At 38.3% G+C, this 14,247-nt stretch overlaps 1 protein-coding gene across 2 annotated transcripts; it reads left to right on the forward strand.

Annotated features, from left to right (window-relative positions):
• The first annotated feature begins 3,004 nt into the window (after positions 1 to 3,004).
• On the forward strand, positions 3,005 to 14,247 carry NOL11 (nucleolar protein 11). Of its 2 annotated transcripts, XM_088537666.1 has the most exons (18): positions 3,005 to 3,163; positions 3,985 to 4,098; positions 4,368 to 4,424; positions 4,930 to 5,075; positions 5,315 to 5,372; positions 5,902 to 6,040; positions 6,395 to 6,592; positions 7,467 to 7,543; positions 8,353 to 8,476; positions 8,934 to 9,034; positions 9,327 to 9,404; positions 10,092 to 10,276; positions 10,481 to 10,606; positions 11,475 to 11,696; positions 12,177 to 12,255; positions 13,220 to 13,312; positions 13,543 to 13,650; positions 13,949 to 14,247. In XM_088537666.1, exons 1-18 carry the CDS (start codon positions 3,014 to 3,016, stop codon positions 14,060 to 14,062), a joined length of 2,169 nt encoding a protein of 722 aa, XP_088393792.1. In that variant the 5' UTR covers positions 3,005 to 3,013; the 3' UTR covers positions 14,063 to 14,247. The 2 variants fall into 2 exon arrangements, with proteins under 2 accessions (XP_088393792.1, XP_088393799.1); XM_088537673.1 differs by lacking the exons at positions 8,934 to 9,034; positions 9,327 to 9,404; positions 10,092 to 10,276 and having other exon boundaries at positions 8,353 to 8,432; positions 10,523 to 10,606.

The following is a 14,247-nucleotide window of genomic DNA, read 5'->3' on the forward strand; positions in this document are numbered from 1 at the left end:
AAGAGTATTTTGCAAGTGTTCATCTCTTTTTTTTTTTAATAAATAGTGATTTATATACCTAGTGAGTATTTCAACTCAATTAAATTTAATTAATTTAAATTACCCAGTGAGTGCATCTGTAACGTATGGTGCCAGGCAGCAGAGCTGAAGCATCAAAATAGCTGTGTCTTCCCGTTCGCTGCCACCGAGGAGCCACACGGCCCCGCTGCGGCCGCGCGGGGACGTGCAGCAAGAGCCGTGGACTCCCCTCAACGCCACCGCTTTCCGTGGGATTCCTTAGAAACCTCTCCCAGCCTTGCTCCTACTGACATGAATTTCCTCGCAAACAAGCGTGACAAAGTCACTGACAATTCACTGCAGTCTGCAGCTGATCTCCTGATAGATGTAAAAATGAGTATTCCTAAGGACTATAAGGAGCAGCACATTCCCAACAACACGCTCACTTAACGGCATTTCTTCTGAATGTACTGCTTGATTTTGTGAACGACTGGATAAATCCTGAAGAAAGGAACTATTAGACCCTACTCTTTGGCTTTTTAATTACTCTGGAAGGTGATTTTGTGACATCTAGTAGCCACTTTGCATTATTTGCTGCTGTAGAGGTTTTGAAATGAAAATACCTGTTCTTTGACTTTCATTTGGTAACACAGCTACATTTTGTCCAACCCGCTTTGAGGCTTGCTGCACTGTGACTTGGAAACACGTGCTGTCATTTGAAGCCAACTGTAAATGCTTTTTATGAGTTAGTGAGTGCAGTCAGAGAGAATTCATGAACTTGTCAATAGGAACTTTTCCATTTCCTTGTTTGGACTTGATTTTATATGTGTAAGTTGAAAAATGCTAAATAAGTCTAACAAAATTTTGCTTTAAACGAACAGCATGGTCACTGGATTACAATCGCCTGTATTTTTCCGGTGTCACTGCAACAGATTCACTGTCCATGTGACTCTGAATGTCCAGTAATTCATTTATTTAGTGTTACGACAGCTACATTAGCCAATACACCACTATCATCAAACAGGACCAAGACTTGGAATGCTCTGTATGTTAGATAATGCCAGGCTAACCAGGACAATTTGATGGTCACATTTTTCATCCACATCATTTCTTTTTTTTTTTCAAATTTATTTATTTTTAATACTGTATTTTCCCCTGCATTTTGTTGTAAATAAACTACCAACAGTTATTCTTTACAAGTGTAGCTATTTTCTTTCACTGGTCTCCTACTGCAAGGACTGTAGTCATTAACACTTCTGCCTCCAGCTCTGCAAATCCCTTGCTCAAAAACAAGCTGCACAAAGAACGGGTGTTGTAAGGGAAATTCAAGCCACTTAGGACATTTACTGAGGATGCAATTCAGGTTTTGTTGCTCCTCAAGCTTTTCCAAGATGTTATCATGGCAGGTGTCACACCACTCTGATGTTACCCATTCATTTGTAAATGACCATTTCAGTTGACCAAGGAAGTTCTTCAGCAGGAAAACACTTCTAATTCTTTATGTGGGATTTGGCGACACAGCGTTTGGGTAAACAGAGAAAAAGAGAACACATGAAACCTCTTAGAAGGTAAAAATCTTGCATCACTTGTAGATAAGTCATATTGTTGTAGTCAACAAAAATGTCACATCCAGTGATTCTTCAGGCTTTTAAAGAGAGGATTGCTCTAGGATGAAGCACTGAAGGAATGGTAGTTGCGTGTTCACTATAGTAATGCTTCATGACTGAGTAGCGTGGGGTACAAGGAATGAACACAGGCCTAGAAAATATTTAAGGTAGTGATTACGGGGTTTAGTCTAGGAACTATTAAGGGTCCCAGCCAGCTAAAGTTAAACATGAACGGTAATACTAGACGTTACGAGGATGAAGAGCGTTTTATGCTTTGCTGGAGCACTGGTTAGTGACATTAGTGCTTTGCTACACGAGTAACTGCAGCAGAGCTCAACCCATCCGTGACCAAGTGCAGCAACGCAGCCAAGGAACGGAGGAAACCCGCTCGGCACTGGCGACGCGTTGGCCGAGTACGGGACGACCCAATGGCTCTGTGTAGGGTGGAGCGCGCGCATCCCGCCCGGGATCCGCGGAACGGACCTGCGCAGCCCGGGCTCTGCTTGGTGCTGACTCGCCAAGACCCCGATCAGTGCGGGATTCCCACCCGCAGGAATGCCCGCAGCAAGGCCCAGAGTGACCCTGCTGACAACGTCAATTACAATTTAAAATTACTAGGGTTGCGTCGACTCTTGCTGGGGGAACAAATTTTGCAACCTCACTCTTTACAAAAACCCTTTGAGAGATACATTTCATGTGGCAGATGTATGTTAAAATATTCTTAAAGACAGCACAATTTTATTGTGTAAGTGCAGAATGACAGAAGCCTTGTATCCCGTGTTCTTGGGCTAATATGCATATAAATGATACCATGATCAGACACTCGGGACCATATGAATAGCTGTGAAAATGATCTGATTCATAATATGCACAAAAAGCACAGAAAACACAACTGAATAAATGAAACTAAGTGCAGTTAATTGCACTGCTTTGTAATGGCCTTTTGAAAAACTGTTGACTTGCATAATTTTCTAACACTTAATATATCCAAGAGGCACTGTAGTTTATGCACGCTGACAATATTAACTAGTAAAGCCTTACTACAACTTCACTGGGAGTATGCAGACCAGAACTGTAATCCCAGTTTTCCAGACCACAGAAATTCGGTAAAACTGAAGGCTGTTAAAAACAGGTTCACTTTCGGCGCCACAGAACGCCCTGCAGCGCTCCCTGCAGCGCTCCCACGTTCACGGCGCCCGTTCCCAGCCGTTAACAGCGGCCCGTGCTCGCGCGCCTGCCCAGACCCCTCACGCGGCGGCGGTAACGCGCGCTCCCCTCAGCGGAGGCCGCGCGCCCTCCCGCCGCCCGCGCACGCGCACCCCGCCCGGCGGCGGCGCATGCGCGCTGTGCCGGCCGCGCCGCCGCGCGCAGGCGCGGGGCGAGCCCGGCGGGCGGGGCGGCGCGCTAAGATGGCGGCGCTGTGCGAGGCGTTCACGCTGTGCGGGCTGGGGCCCAGCGGCGGCGTGGGGCTGGGCGCGGGCGTCCTGGCGCTCGAGCCGGGCCCCGACGCCGACCACGTCCTGCTCACCGACCGCGGCAGGACGGCCACGCTCTTCAAGGTAACCGCGCCGCCCGGGGCGGCCTGCGCGCAGCGCGGCTGTCAGCGCGGCCTGCAGCGCCGGAGCCCCCGCCCGCAGCTGCGGGCGCCTTCCTAAACCCCGCACTCACTGCAGCGGCCCCCGCACGCGGGCTGAGACAAACGCTTGTTTTTATATATTTGGCTTTCATGCCTGCTGCATCCTACTGGCTGCGTCCATCGAGATCCATAGAGCGCCCTTCCCGATCCTTAGTGCTGCTCCCGGGAGCGTGCGCGGGAACATCAGTGTGTTGGCAGGGCTGGCGCAGCCTGCCCCTACACTAGGGAAAGGGGCCCCAATGTCCTCTGAGCAACAAAATAGCAATCACATGCAAGACTGATTTAGACAGTAAAACTCGTTGATCTTGCTCGCAATAAGTAGTAGTATTTCCTTGTAGTAATGCAGGAAGAGGAAAGATGCATTTCTGTGCATAACTTCATTAGTGATTAAAAGTAATATATTTATTATGGAAATGCTTAGCATGATCACAATGCTTGACAGCACAAGCCTGTCCAGTTATTATAGGGCAAGGTTATTTCTAAAGTGAAAAGAAGTGTATTTACATCATATAGTTTGTGTTCATCTCTAATTTCTGATAGTCAAGTCATGGAGAGAAAAAAAAAAAAAAAAGAATACTAACAGAACTTAAAACTTGTGTTCCAATATAGAAGTTTGCATATTTTCATGTTCTTATTTAGGCAGATCTTGCTAGCATCTGTTTTCTTTATGAAGCTTATGTCATATGAGCAGTCTTGTAAGCATAGCGTGTTATGTGTTAACTCTGTGTTTTCTGACTCTTCGAGGTTTCAGACCAGAAGCCACTAGGTTGTTGGTCCGTTAAACATGGACAAATGATCACGTGTCCCGTTGTGTGCAACTTTGAAACTCATGAATATATTGCTGTTCATGATGACAAGGTGAGATTGTTTATTTGTTGTTTTTTAAAAAAAAAGTGTGAGTCTTCTGCGCGAATGTAGATAAAAAAGTTGTTGGTGGTTCCTTTGGTGTTTTAATGTTGCAGCTTTAGCTTCTTATGAAAACTTCCCTTGCATATGTTTTCACTGAAATTACTGTGAATGTCTTCGTATTTTCTTCCTGTGTTGTATAGTAACATGTAATCACTGGTATTTTTTGTAATGCAAAGTTTATGTACTTCTTCGCTTATCAAACAATTCTTCTTTTTAAGGTTTTAAGAATATGGAGGGATGAAGATGTTAACTTAGACAAAGTATTTAAAGCAACAGTGAGTATCTTAATTTATATTCATTTTTATGCTAACGTTTTGAATCTTGGGAGAAGGAGAGGATTAATTTTCATAGTACTACTAGCATTAAGCTTTGGCTGATTGTTTTGTTAACTTGGCCTTCTTCATGCTCTGGAGTACTGCAAGGAATGCACTTGAAGTGGGTGACTATCATGCAAGCATTGCACTTTGTTAATATTCTGTTAGCATTTGGGTAGTTTGGTTAGTATCGTTTCTAAGGATTTTCTTTAAAGAATCCTCAGCTATGTTTTGTCTGAAGTATTTCAGAAATATGGTGCTTATTAGGGGCTTTTCCTTATCTGGTAGTGACTTGCATTATTCTATAACATTCCAAAAATAGCACCTGCTAGAAATCGTGCAAGTTCCCTCTTCCCTATACTTATTTACTCAGAGAATTTATAAGGAAAACATGCAGAACACTCAGCTTTCAAGGTAATGTACTGAAGAACATAATTCCTTTTTTCCTTTTTTCCCCTCTCTACAGCTTTCAGCTGATGTATACAGGATACATTCTCTACCCCATGGGGAGCCGTTGGTACTATTCAAAGGAGGTGGCGTTCGAACTTTAGATGTCCTTCTGGAAGCCCCACAACAAGAAATTGAAAACTTTATCTCAGATGAAGTAATTAAGTAAGTAATACTACTTTAAGAAGCTGGGTTTTTTGATGAAAGGAATTGGTGATGATGCAGACTGACCCTTTTTGAGGGATGAGGGATCCAGAGACCAAAATGGGTTGAATTATTTTGAATGCATCAGTTTTAATATCTTAGTCACAGAGAGGAAAACAAGAGGCTGCCTAAGTAATAATGGCCTGACTCTGGGTTCAGACATGGAATTCAAAAGATGATAATGCTGCTTTCTGTTTTAGGTGGAGTGAAGCTTTTCTGGAAGGAGAAGAACCTATCTTAATTTTTGCTACTGAGAAAGTGAGTTTAAAAAAAAAAAATAAAAGCTTTAATAGCAGCACATGCAAGTGTTTTCCTGAAAAAACATCACTTGTTTCATTGTAAAATCATTATCCTGTATTTGTTTCTGATATAACTGTTAAATTGAAGTTTAGTTGAGCCTGGTTCTTACAATTGCAGCAAACAGTTGAGATTAAATGTAATATGCAGTTATGTAACTTTTTTTGCTAAAATGCTTGCTAATTATAAAGAACTTATTAATAGCATTTATGTAAACAACCTTCAAATGTTTAAAATTAATCCATGAATCTCATTCAGTGCTTCCTCCCTATGAAACCATTTCTTGCATGAGCTAAGAATTCTCTTTACTTACACAAATCTACAAATTTTCTGGAACTATGCTGTACAGCCTGAAGTAAACATGTACTTTCATAATTTTGCTTTACATTCAAAATATAGCATAACTAATATCTTAATATCGTTTTCCCTATTACTACTTCTCTTCGTAAATGAAAGGCAAAATTGCGTTTTTTGTTGTCGTTTGTTCTAGGATGGGCATTATTTTATCTACATACAGAAATTTAAGCTGAATATTCTACACAAATATAAGCTTGAACAACAGGAATCATTTAATCCACTGAGTTTTACAGCATATATAAAAAATCAGATCATCACACTTCTATGTTTGTGTAAGTTGTACTTTGTAATGGGATGTAAGTAAAACAAGGAACTGTAGGAAAAGACAGGGAAAATGTGTTAATGTTTGTGAGTTACTGCTTTTAAATTTTGTAAAATAATTAGTGGGGGAAGCAATTGCATCTTTCTAGTCCTTTTTTAATGGCTGCAAATGGTTACTGTTCTTAAACTTTGACTTGTACCTCAAAGATCCTGTGTAGCAATGCTACTGCGCTTCTGCTTTGCATCATGACATCTTAGATTTCTTTGTATTTCAGCTCTGATTTTGGGTATACTTTTGCTGTATGTTATCACTAGTTTTGTCACAATGACAGATCATAAAAAATGTTGTCTCTGTTCTTTGACAGTTTCCAATGACTCAATCTATAAAGTTCTGATACCTCTGCAGCAGCATGGTGAAGAGGAAGAGCAAATTTTGTCAAAGTCACTATTGCTCAAACTTTCAGTATCCGGGAGTGTTTTAAAGGGAACTTCCTTTGCTGTTCTCGATAAAGACCATGTTGCAGTATTAGGAAGTCTAACAGCAGTTGGTGAAGAATCTAAAGGTAACTGGAAAATAACTACATTAAGATGTCTTTAACTTCCAAAATACTGTTCTTAGATAAAATGATTATATAAGTTACAAAGCAGAAAAAAATGTTGATGTTTGTTTTTTTTGTTTTTGTTTTTGTTTTTGTTTTTTTAGTGAGTGCTATAAATGTTGCTTTTTGAGTCAAGTATTGGCTGGCTCTTGAAACTAATGCACTCAGTTGAGGTGTGTAGTTGAAAACACTATTCTCTAGGTTGTGTTTCACTAACTGGTACAGTGGATTGCAAGACTAAGCTCCCCATGGTGTTGTCACTGTTTGCTTTCATGCTGTCTGTGCAAACCATTAAGAAGCAGTGAAGAGAACTTGTGGTAGGGGGAGGCAGCATTACGTCCCGTGAAAGATCAGGGCCTCAAAACAGTGAAACAAACCTCAGTCTTGTGCCTCGAGGTCTGAAGAACTGCTGGGCCACTGAAATTTAAGCCACTGAATGTAGTTTACTGTTTTAAAACAAAATGTTCTTCCAGACAGGTTAGGTGATAGATTTAGCAAAACTGATAGATGGATAGCTGAAGTTGGCCAACCTTAAAATGCTGTTAGAGTTTTGTAGGTAAGTTAGCAGGCAGCACAGACTTGCTGTATGGGCTGCTATCTCTGTTATCACTGCTTCTTGTTCAAAACTTGCTTAAAAACTAACTACTTTTTAAATACTTTTGTTGAGAGTGCTAACCAGAATGTTGAATACATTACGAAACTGAGCTTTTTTTTTTTCTCTCTCCTTTGAAGTAGGTGGAAACTTATTTCTTCAAGTCCTTAACTGAAAATAGCAAAGAAAAAAAGTAGTATTTGTATTGCTTTTGAATTTGTAATATCGATCTCTTGTTTTCTGTAGAGTGCCTAACAATATGGAATACTAAATTTCAAACACTGCAGACTTCAAAAGAACTGCCCCTGGGAACCAGTGGACAAGTGAGCTCTGTCTTTAATTTGTGGTTCGTAAGCTTCCATCTGATGCATTTGGCCTGACAGAAGTGAAAAGAGACAGATGACCTCTTTTTCCTATGTGTGTGTATGTGAAAGAATAGTAAATGTCAAGTTCTGAAACAAAATCAATAATAATGGCCAGCTGACCTTTTTTTATTTTTCGTATGGATGCTAACCATAAGCATGGTGACCTCTGGTAACCTCTTTGATACTTTGGCATCTTCTCACTTGTGGTGGTCTTGATTATTTGGTGATAATTAAATAGATGCAGACTATTTTTTTCATTTAATTAGCTATTATGCTCAGGCCATTTGCAAATGAGTGCCTAAATAATCCCAGCAAGTCCCTAAATTGTGCTCCAAGATCTTCCGGTGTCAACTGATGAGTAAACTGACACCCAAGTGATTAAATGCATCAGGGAAGAACATCTGACTTATACAAAAGGGTAGGAGAGGAGGGACGCAGGGGAGCTGAATGCTGTTTGCATGTTCATCTTAATGGTGCCAGACTTGCTGGTAACTCACAAATTAAGATTATCTAGGGGAATTTATTCCCCAGAGCAGCTACTGTACATCAAGATATCACTGGAAAGTATTAAACAGTAGGCTGTTTTCTGAATTTAAAAATGACATGTAATGGAGGTGTGCTAGCAATTATTAAACCCATACAACAGTAATCATTTGATCAGTGAGAAGACTTAATTGAATTTTGTAGTAAGGAGTTAAATGTCACCTTGTGCAGAAAATTCCTTCCCTGCTACACTCTTCATTAACAATCTGTTTAATATTTTGTAGCTGTGGTGTTATGGGGAAAAATTTTTTTGTACTCATGGAAAAGTGCTAACAGTGATTATATACAAGTGTGAAACTTCATCCTTGGCAGCTGCTGTGGGAAAGCTCAAAGACAGTCAAACCTCTGGTAAGATCTTTCTGAAATTACACTGCAGAGATCTCAGCCTTTAAAAAAATGCATTAAAGATGTTATTTTAATAGAGTTCTATTAAATCAGTGAGCTGTAAGCAGCTTGAAGTAACTTAACAGCGTTGAAGAGCATCTAACAGGCCAGAGTTGTAAATTTGTAAACTTAAGTTTAAATTGTACTTTAACAGTTTGTGTACTTTAATGTTGCACTGAAAAATGTTGCAAGTAGTGTTCAAAATCAATATATAGCAGCAGGTTTATTTCCCCCCACTCCCCTTAAGAGATTTTATGAGAAGACAGTGTATAAAGAGGATCATAAAGCTATTTGCTGCTGAAATGAAACAAATTGATATTTTTAGCCAAAAAAAGGGCATGGATTATAATTGTGAAAATACGTATTGCTATTAGAAGTTGATGTGTTAAGTGTTTATGCAGTTTCACTTTTGTGTTCACAGATGTGTCATATTTAAACTGGAATAACCTTAGTGATGAAGAGCTGGTGGTTTCACTTCAGTCACAGCAATCTGTAACTCTAAAAGCTGAATCCAAAATGACTGTAAGTTAAACGTGGGAGTAAGTGAGGTTTCTGGTTTGTTTCTGTCCTTTCTCTCATGCTGCTATTTGTTTTTACATACTGTAGCAAAAGGGAACATAACTTTTTACTTGTCACTGAGTGCTTCTAACATCGCTTCTGGGATTGGACAATCCAGTTGCTGAATGCAATTGCTGCAAAAAGTTGATGTGTGATCTTCCTAGTTGTCTTGCCTGAAATCTGAATATACACCAGTTTTGGTTTTTGTTCTCTTTTTTTGACCCGAAGGATAACTACTTGTGTTTCTTTATTGTAGCTAAGATCAAGGAGGAGTAGTATTGCTAAGGTCCCACCAGATACATTAACAGTTGGGCAGCTACTATTAGATATAAAAGTAAGTAAACAAAGCTGAGCTGCTTTTAATTTATTTATGGATAAAATCAAGATATGAATTTATGAATAAGATCAGGATGAAGATAAACCTTAAATTCTTGTAAGATTTGGTTGTTTTGTTTGTTTGTTTGTTTTGCTTTTGTTTCAGGAAATGTACCCTACTCTAGATGAACTTCGCTTGTTTTTTAGCAAATCAGATAAGTTAGTCTACTACTTATTATCAAACTCAGGTCAATATAAATTGGGTCCCAGGATGCTGGGACTGATACTCCATCTTTAAATAAACTGAATAATTTGTCAGGATTGGTAATGGCATAGTCTGGTGTAGTTCCCCTTCAAAGCTGGCTGCAAGTGTTGTGATACTTTAAGCGATATCCAATCTTATTTGAAACATCCCTGCATTCCACTTCAGGTGGAGATCTTGATAATGTTACTGAAGTTAATAGAGTAATCAGTAACAACTGAACTGTACTACTTATTCCCACGTTCAGAGGGCATAATTACTCTGCTGTTACTGCTAGCTCATTCGTGATTGTGGTAGGATACCTAAACACATATTAGTGAGTAGTTTTATTTCTTTGTCTTGAATACTGAAATAATTCTTTCTACTTCGGTCTAACTAGAAGGTTTGAGAGTTGTGCTCCTGCCGTGTATTGCCCTTGAGTTGCATGATACCTCTTGTTTTCAGGATTCTTCTTCAGCTGCAGTTGAAGAGGAATTGAAACAATTGCTGTCGAAAGCACAGATGCCAGATGTCCAAGCTACCATTGGATGTATAATACCTGCTCTTATAAACAGATGTAAAACAGATCCAATGTTCTACCCTCAAAACTTCCTGGTACAGTTGATACAAAAACGAGAGCTTTCTTACAGGTGATACTTCTCATCATAGTCTTTAAAAAAAAAAAAAAAAAAAAAAAAAAGCACTTTGAATTATTGGAAGATGCTTATATTCAATTCCTGCTCAGGTATTTCTGAGGTGGAATTGACGGCTTTGTGTGTGTAAAAGTAATTCATCTATATTATTTGCTAGTTTAGTTTTACTAGGAGTGTAGGTAACTTACCTTATTCATGCAGCTTATGCCCGGACTTAATGGCTGTTGCTTTGGAGAAAAAAGATATGCATCTCTTACAAATCTGCCTACAATGCTTCCCAGATATTCCTGAAGAAATGACTTATGCTTGCTTGAAATTATTTTTAAGGTAAGTTGGTTTCAGAGTGCGGTTTTTTTTTTTTGTTTTGTTTTTGTTTTTGTTTTTTTTTTCATTTGATTGGTTGGGTTTCACCAAACTAAGTCCTTTTACTAAAACCTGTTATGCCAAGAATGGCTTTAATTTGCATAGACAAGTTATTTATTGTGCATGAAACAGAATTCTAAGTACAGTGAATGCTGTAGTCCTGTATACTGCATGCATAGCTATTTTGTAAAGAACATTCTAGTAATTTAAACATTTTCAGGTGTAAGGAAATGAGTATGCCTTTTGATAACACCACTGGCTAAAGTAGCATTTGCCTCCTTTAAGGTGTGTTGTTAATAAGGAATTTACCTAGAGTAAGAAACCCATAAGAAAGATTAACTCAAGTTCATTTTGATGTCTGCCCAAATGAATGAAGCTTTAGGTAGTTAGAGCCTCTAGCACTGTGGATTCTCTGGACTTCAGGCGCACAAAAGATTTCCCTCTTCCCCTTCCTAAATACCAAATCTTCTTCATATTGTTAATATAACTACGGTTCTCATGAAATCTGACTTTGTCTTAAGGATTAAACTGTCCTATTAATGTCAGAGCACAGCAGCAATCTTACATGTTCCGTAACCTTGAAATAAACCTATGAATGTCTAATCATACAGTAATTTGTACTGTTGGAGTACATGAAAAGAGGCATGTATTGCTCAAGGTTAGTAATTACAAAATATTAAGTGTTCTCTCAAGGTTTTGATCCTCTCTGCAAGATAATACTTTTTAGTACATATTTCCACTCTTATGGTATGCGCAAAGGAGTTAATACTGTCTTATTGCTGTTTTAAAATCTAATAATAAAACTATTAAATGTCTGAATTTTCTTCTACAGCATTAGTGATGACTATCTTGAAAGATCAGATGTGAATATGGACTCTGTAATCTGTTATATTGATATTGAATCCAACAATAAAGGAGTTAAGAATGAAATAGTAGAGAATGGTTTCAATACTGAACTGGAAGAGGACAGCCGTGATACTACATTGACAAAGGAAACCCTTTTGAAGAATGATGGTGAATTCTGCCCTGTTGGACCACAAAAGGCTGCATTATTGTATCCTCTGTATTAGTTCATTATTTACAAAGTGAATGTTTACTCCTAGCATTGTTAACTGACATTTTTTGTTATCATTTGAATATATATTTGAGTATAACTGTTAGCCAGAAGTTCTCCTATTTTTAAGAGAAGTTTGCATTCAGTAGAAGTCACTTCAAATATAAATGATTAACTTCTAGAAAGTGTTTGCACCAGTTAAAGCTTCTGTATTTTTACAAAACTATACCTAAACCTTTCCCTAAGAAAAAAACTGCATCAATAATTGTTGAAGAAATACATATTAGCAATTACCTGCTTGAGTTAAATACAATTCTATTTAAGATGGCTGTTACTGCAGTGTTTTGATGGCTGCATATATTTCCTGATAGAGATGCAAGTGAAAGCTGAAATGGGATCTCCTTCTTCAGTTATATTTGAATTCAGTTTGTTTGTATAAACTTGGATTTTCCTTGCAAATATTTCCTCAATACTGCACAGAAATGCTGTTCTGCGTTCAGCTTACAGCGAAACATTTCTTCTGCCTCATCTGAAAGACCTTCCAGCTCAGCAAGCTGTGGTAAGCATTTTTAAATTAAAAATTCTAAATAATTTTTGGAGGGAGGACATGGAAGAGAGAGATGCATCAGAAACTTCATCCTGTTACAATAAATTCATTTTCATGCATTATTCTAAGATGATTAATAAGATTAAATGCTATTGAGTGCTATGTTTTTCTAGGTACATACAGAACTTTGCTGTTCTTTTACTGGTCTTTGCTTATAGAAGATGTAAGGAAGAAACTGTATGTTTATGATCCAGTCCAATTAAATAGTGTTCATTTTTAGTAATAGTTTTAACACCTTTGGCTTTGTATATTTTTTAAGAAAGTGGTGAGACATGCGAATTTGATCAGTTGCATCAAAATCACAAGTTGGGGAGGGGGGGTGGGGAAGGGAAGTAAACTGTACACTAAAATACCAAATGTAAAATAAATCAAGCTTAAACTTTGAGCTGCACGTACTGATATTCTGTAAATGTACCTGAGCTTATCTACAGTGTATAGTGTTCTAAAACTATAAAACTATATCAGAACAAAGCTAGTCTTAACACTCACCCATCTCCTTAATCCTTCTTTTGGAGGGAGAAGAAGTCTTTATGACTTATGCTGAGGACGAGACAATGTTGCCTGGTTCTGAATACCATCAATTTCTTGTTGGCTACTGCTGCTGAAATTGGAACTAAAGCTGTTACTGCTGATAAAATTTTTAGCACAGTCCTTAGGAAACATCTTTTTACACTTTGAATATCTGAGAGTTTTAAAACTCCAAGCTGAGATGGGGAGCCATACTATGTATTTTTAATGCATCGTGTACAGGCATCTCTTTTTTTCTTCTTTAAAAAAAAAAAAAAAAAAAAAAGCTTGAGCATCAAGTATTGTTGTGTATGGGAGAAAACTCAAAGGTCTTACATGTGTGTTCTTGTAACGTCATCTCTTTGCCTCTCATTGACACTTTCTCCCCCCCCTTTTTTTCCTCTTGAAGCTCTTTCTCAGGTATTTATATTACCTGTATGTGAAAAGCAGTGAAAAAATTAATACCACTCTTCCTGGTGTGCTTTCTCCAACTATAAATCAGGTAAAATGCACGTTCTAAGAGTTGCACATCCTTCAGTTTTTGTACTTTGTAACTGAGTGAAATCAAAATCAGAGATTTGTATTCATTGTCTAAGGTATTGCCTAAAAATGGTCTTAAAGTGGGGAATGATGCATTCTGCTAGAAGTTAACACTATAGAGTCCGTTTTCAAATCAAAAGTTGAGTGTCATTTGCATAATAACATATATGTGTGCTTTTTTGTTTTCTTCAGATCATGGATTGGATGTGCCTGTTACTTGATGCTCACTTTACAGTTATGGTAATGCTACCAGAAGCAAAAGGACTTCTTTCCAGCCTGCATAAGTTTGTGAGAGCCCAAGTAAGCTACACCTGAATACTGAACTCATTTTAGCATGGATTTAGAACATGGGAGTTAAGTATGTATGTTATAAAAATTCAAAACATAATAAATCAAATTATGCATGTTCACCTCTATATGCTCCTTTGTGAGCATCAAATGGCAATTGCCTTTTGACCTTCAAAGTTGCTCTATTGGCCTACTTAGAATATGTCTGGAATTATATAGAGCCACAGGGAGTTGCACAATATTATTATGTATGAAGTGAACCAAGTTAAACTGTATTTTATTATAAACGTCTGCTTTTTCTTCTTTTTAGGTACGATTCTACTCTGAACTCAACAAGATTGAAGGAAGTTTGCAAGAGTTGCAAAGACTTAAACGCCAGAAAGACTCTCAGGCATATTCTATTGAAGTGCTGGAACTTATTTGAATTTGAAATGAATTATTAACATTTTTTATTGATTCCTTTTATGACAAGGATGTATTAGCACTCCATATTGGGGATGTGAAAATATTAATTTTCTACATAGGGAGAGCACGGTTACTCTGTAGCTACAGGCAGAGTTAAAAATTTAATGAATTAAAAGCTCTTTTTCCATGGGATGAGACACTGGA

This window comes from Tinamus guttatus, unplaced genomic scaffold (genome assembly GCF_059628265.1).
Source record: "Tinamus guttatus ecotype Peru unplaced genomic scaffold, ASM5962826v1 Tinamus_guttatus_pri_ptg000045l, whole genome shotgun sequence".
NCBI classification, from domain to species: Eukaryota; Metazoa; Chordata; class Aves; order Tinamiformes; family Tinamidae; genus Tinamus; species Tinamus guttatus.

Excerpts from the sequence above, each read along its gene's own strand:
- NOL11 (XM_088537666.1), top strand. The coding sequence starts at position 3,014 with ATGGCGGCGCTGTGCGAGGCGTTCACGCTGTGCGGGCTGGGGCCCAGC. Across the intron at positions 7,544-8,352 it reads CCCTGGGAACCAGTGGACAA|CTGTGGTGTTATGGGGAAAA; the intron begins GTGAGCTCTGTC and ends AATATTTTGTAG. Across the intron at positions 13,313-13,542 it reads TTTCTCCAACTATAAATCAG|ATCATGGATTGGATGTGCCT; the intron begins GTAAAATGCACG and ends TGTTTTCTTCAG.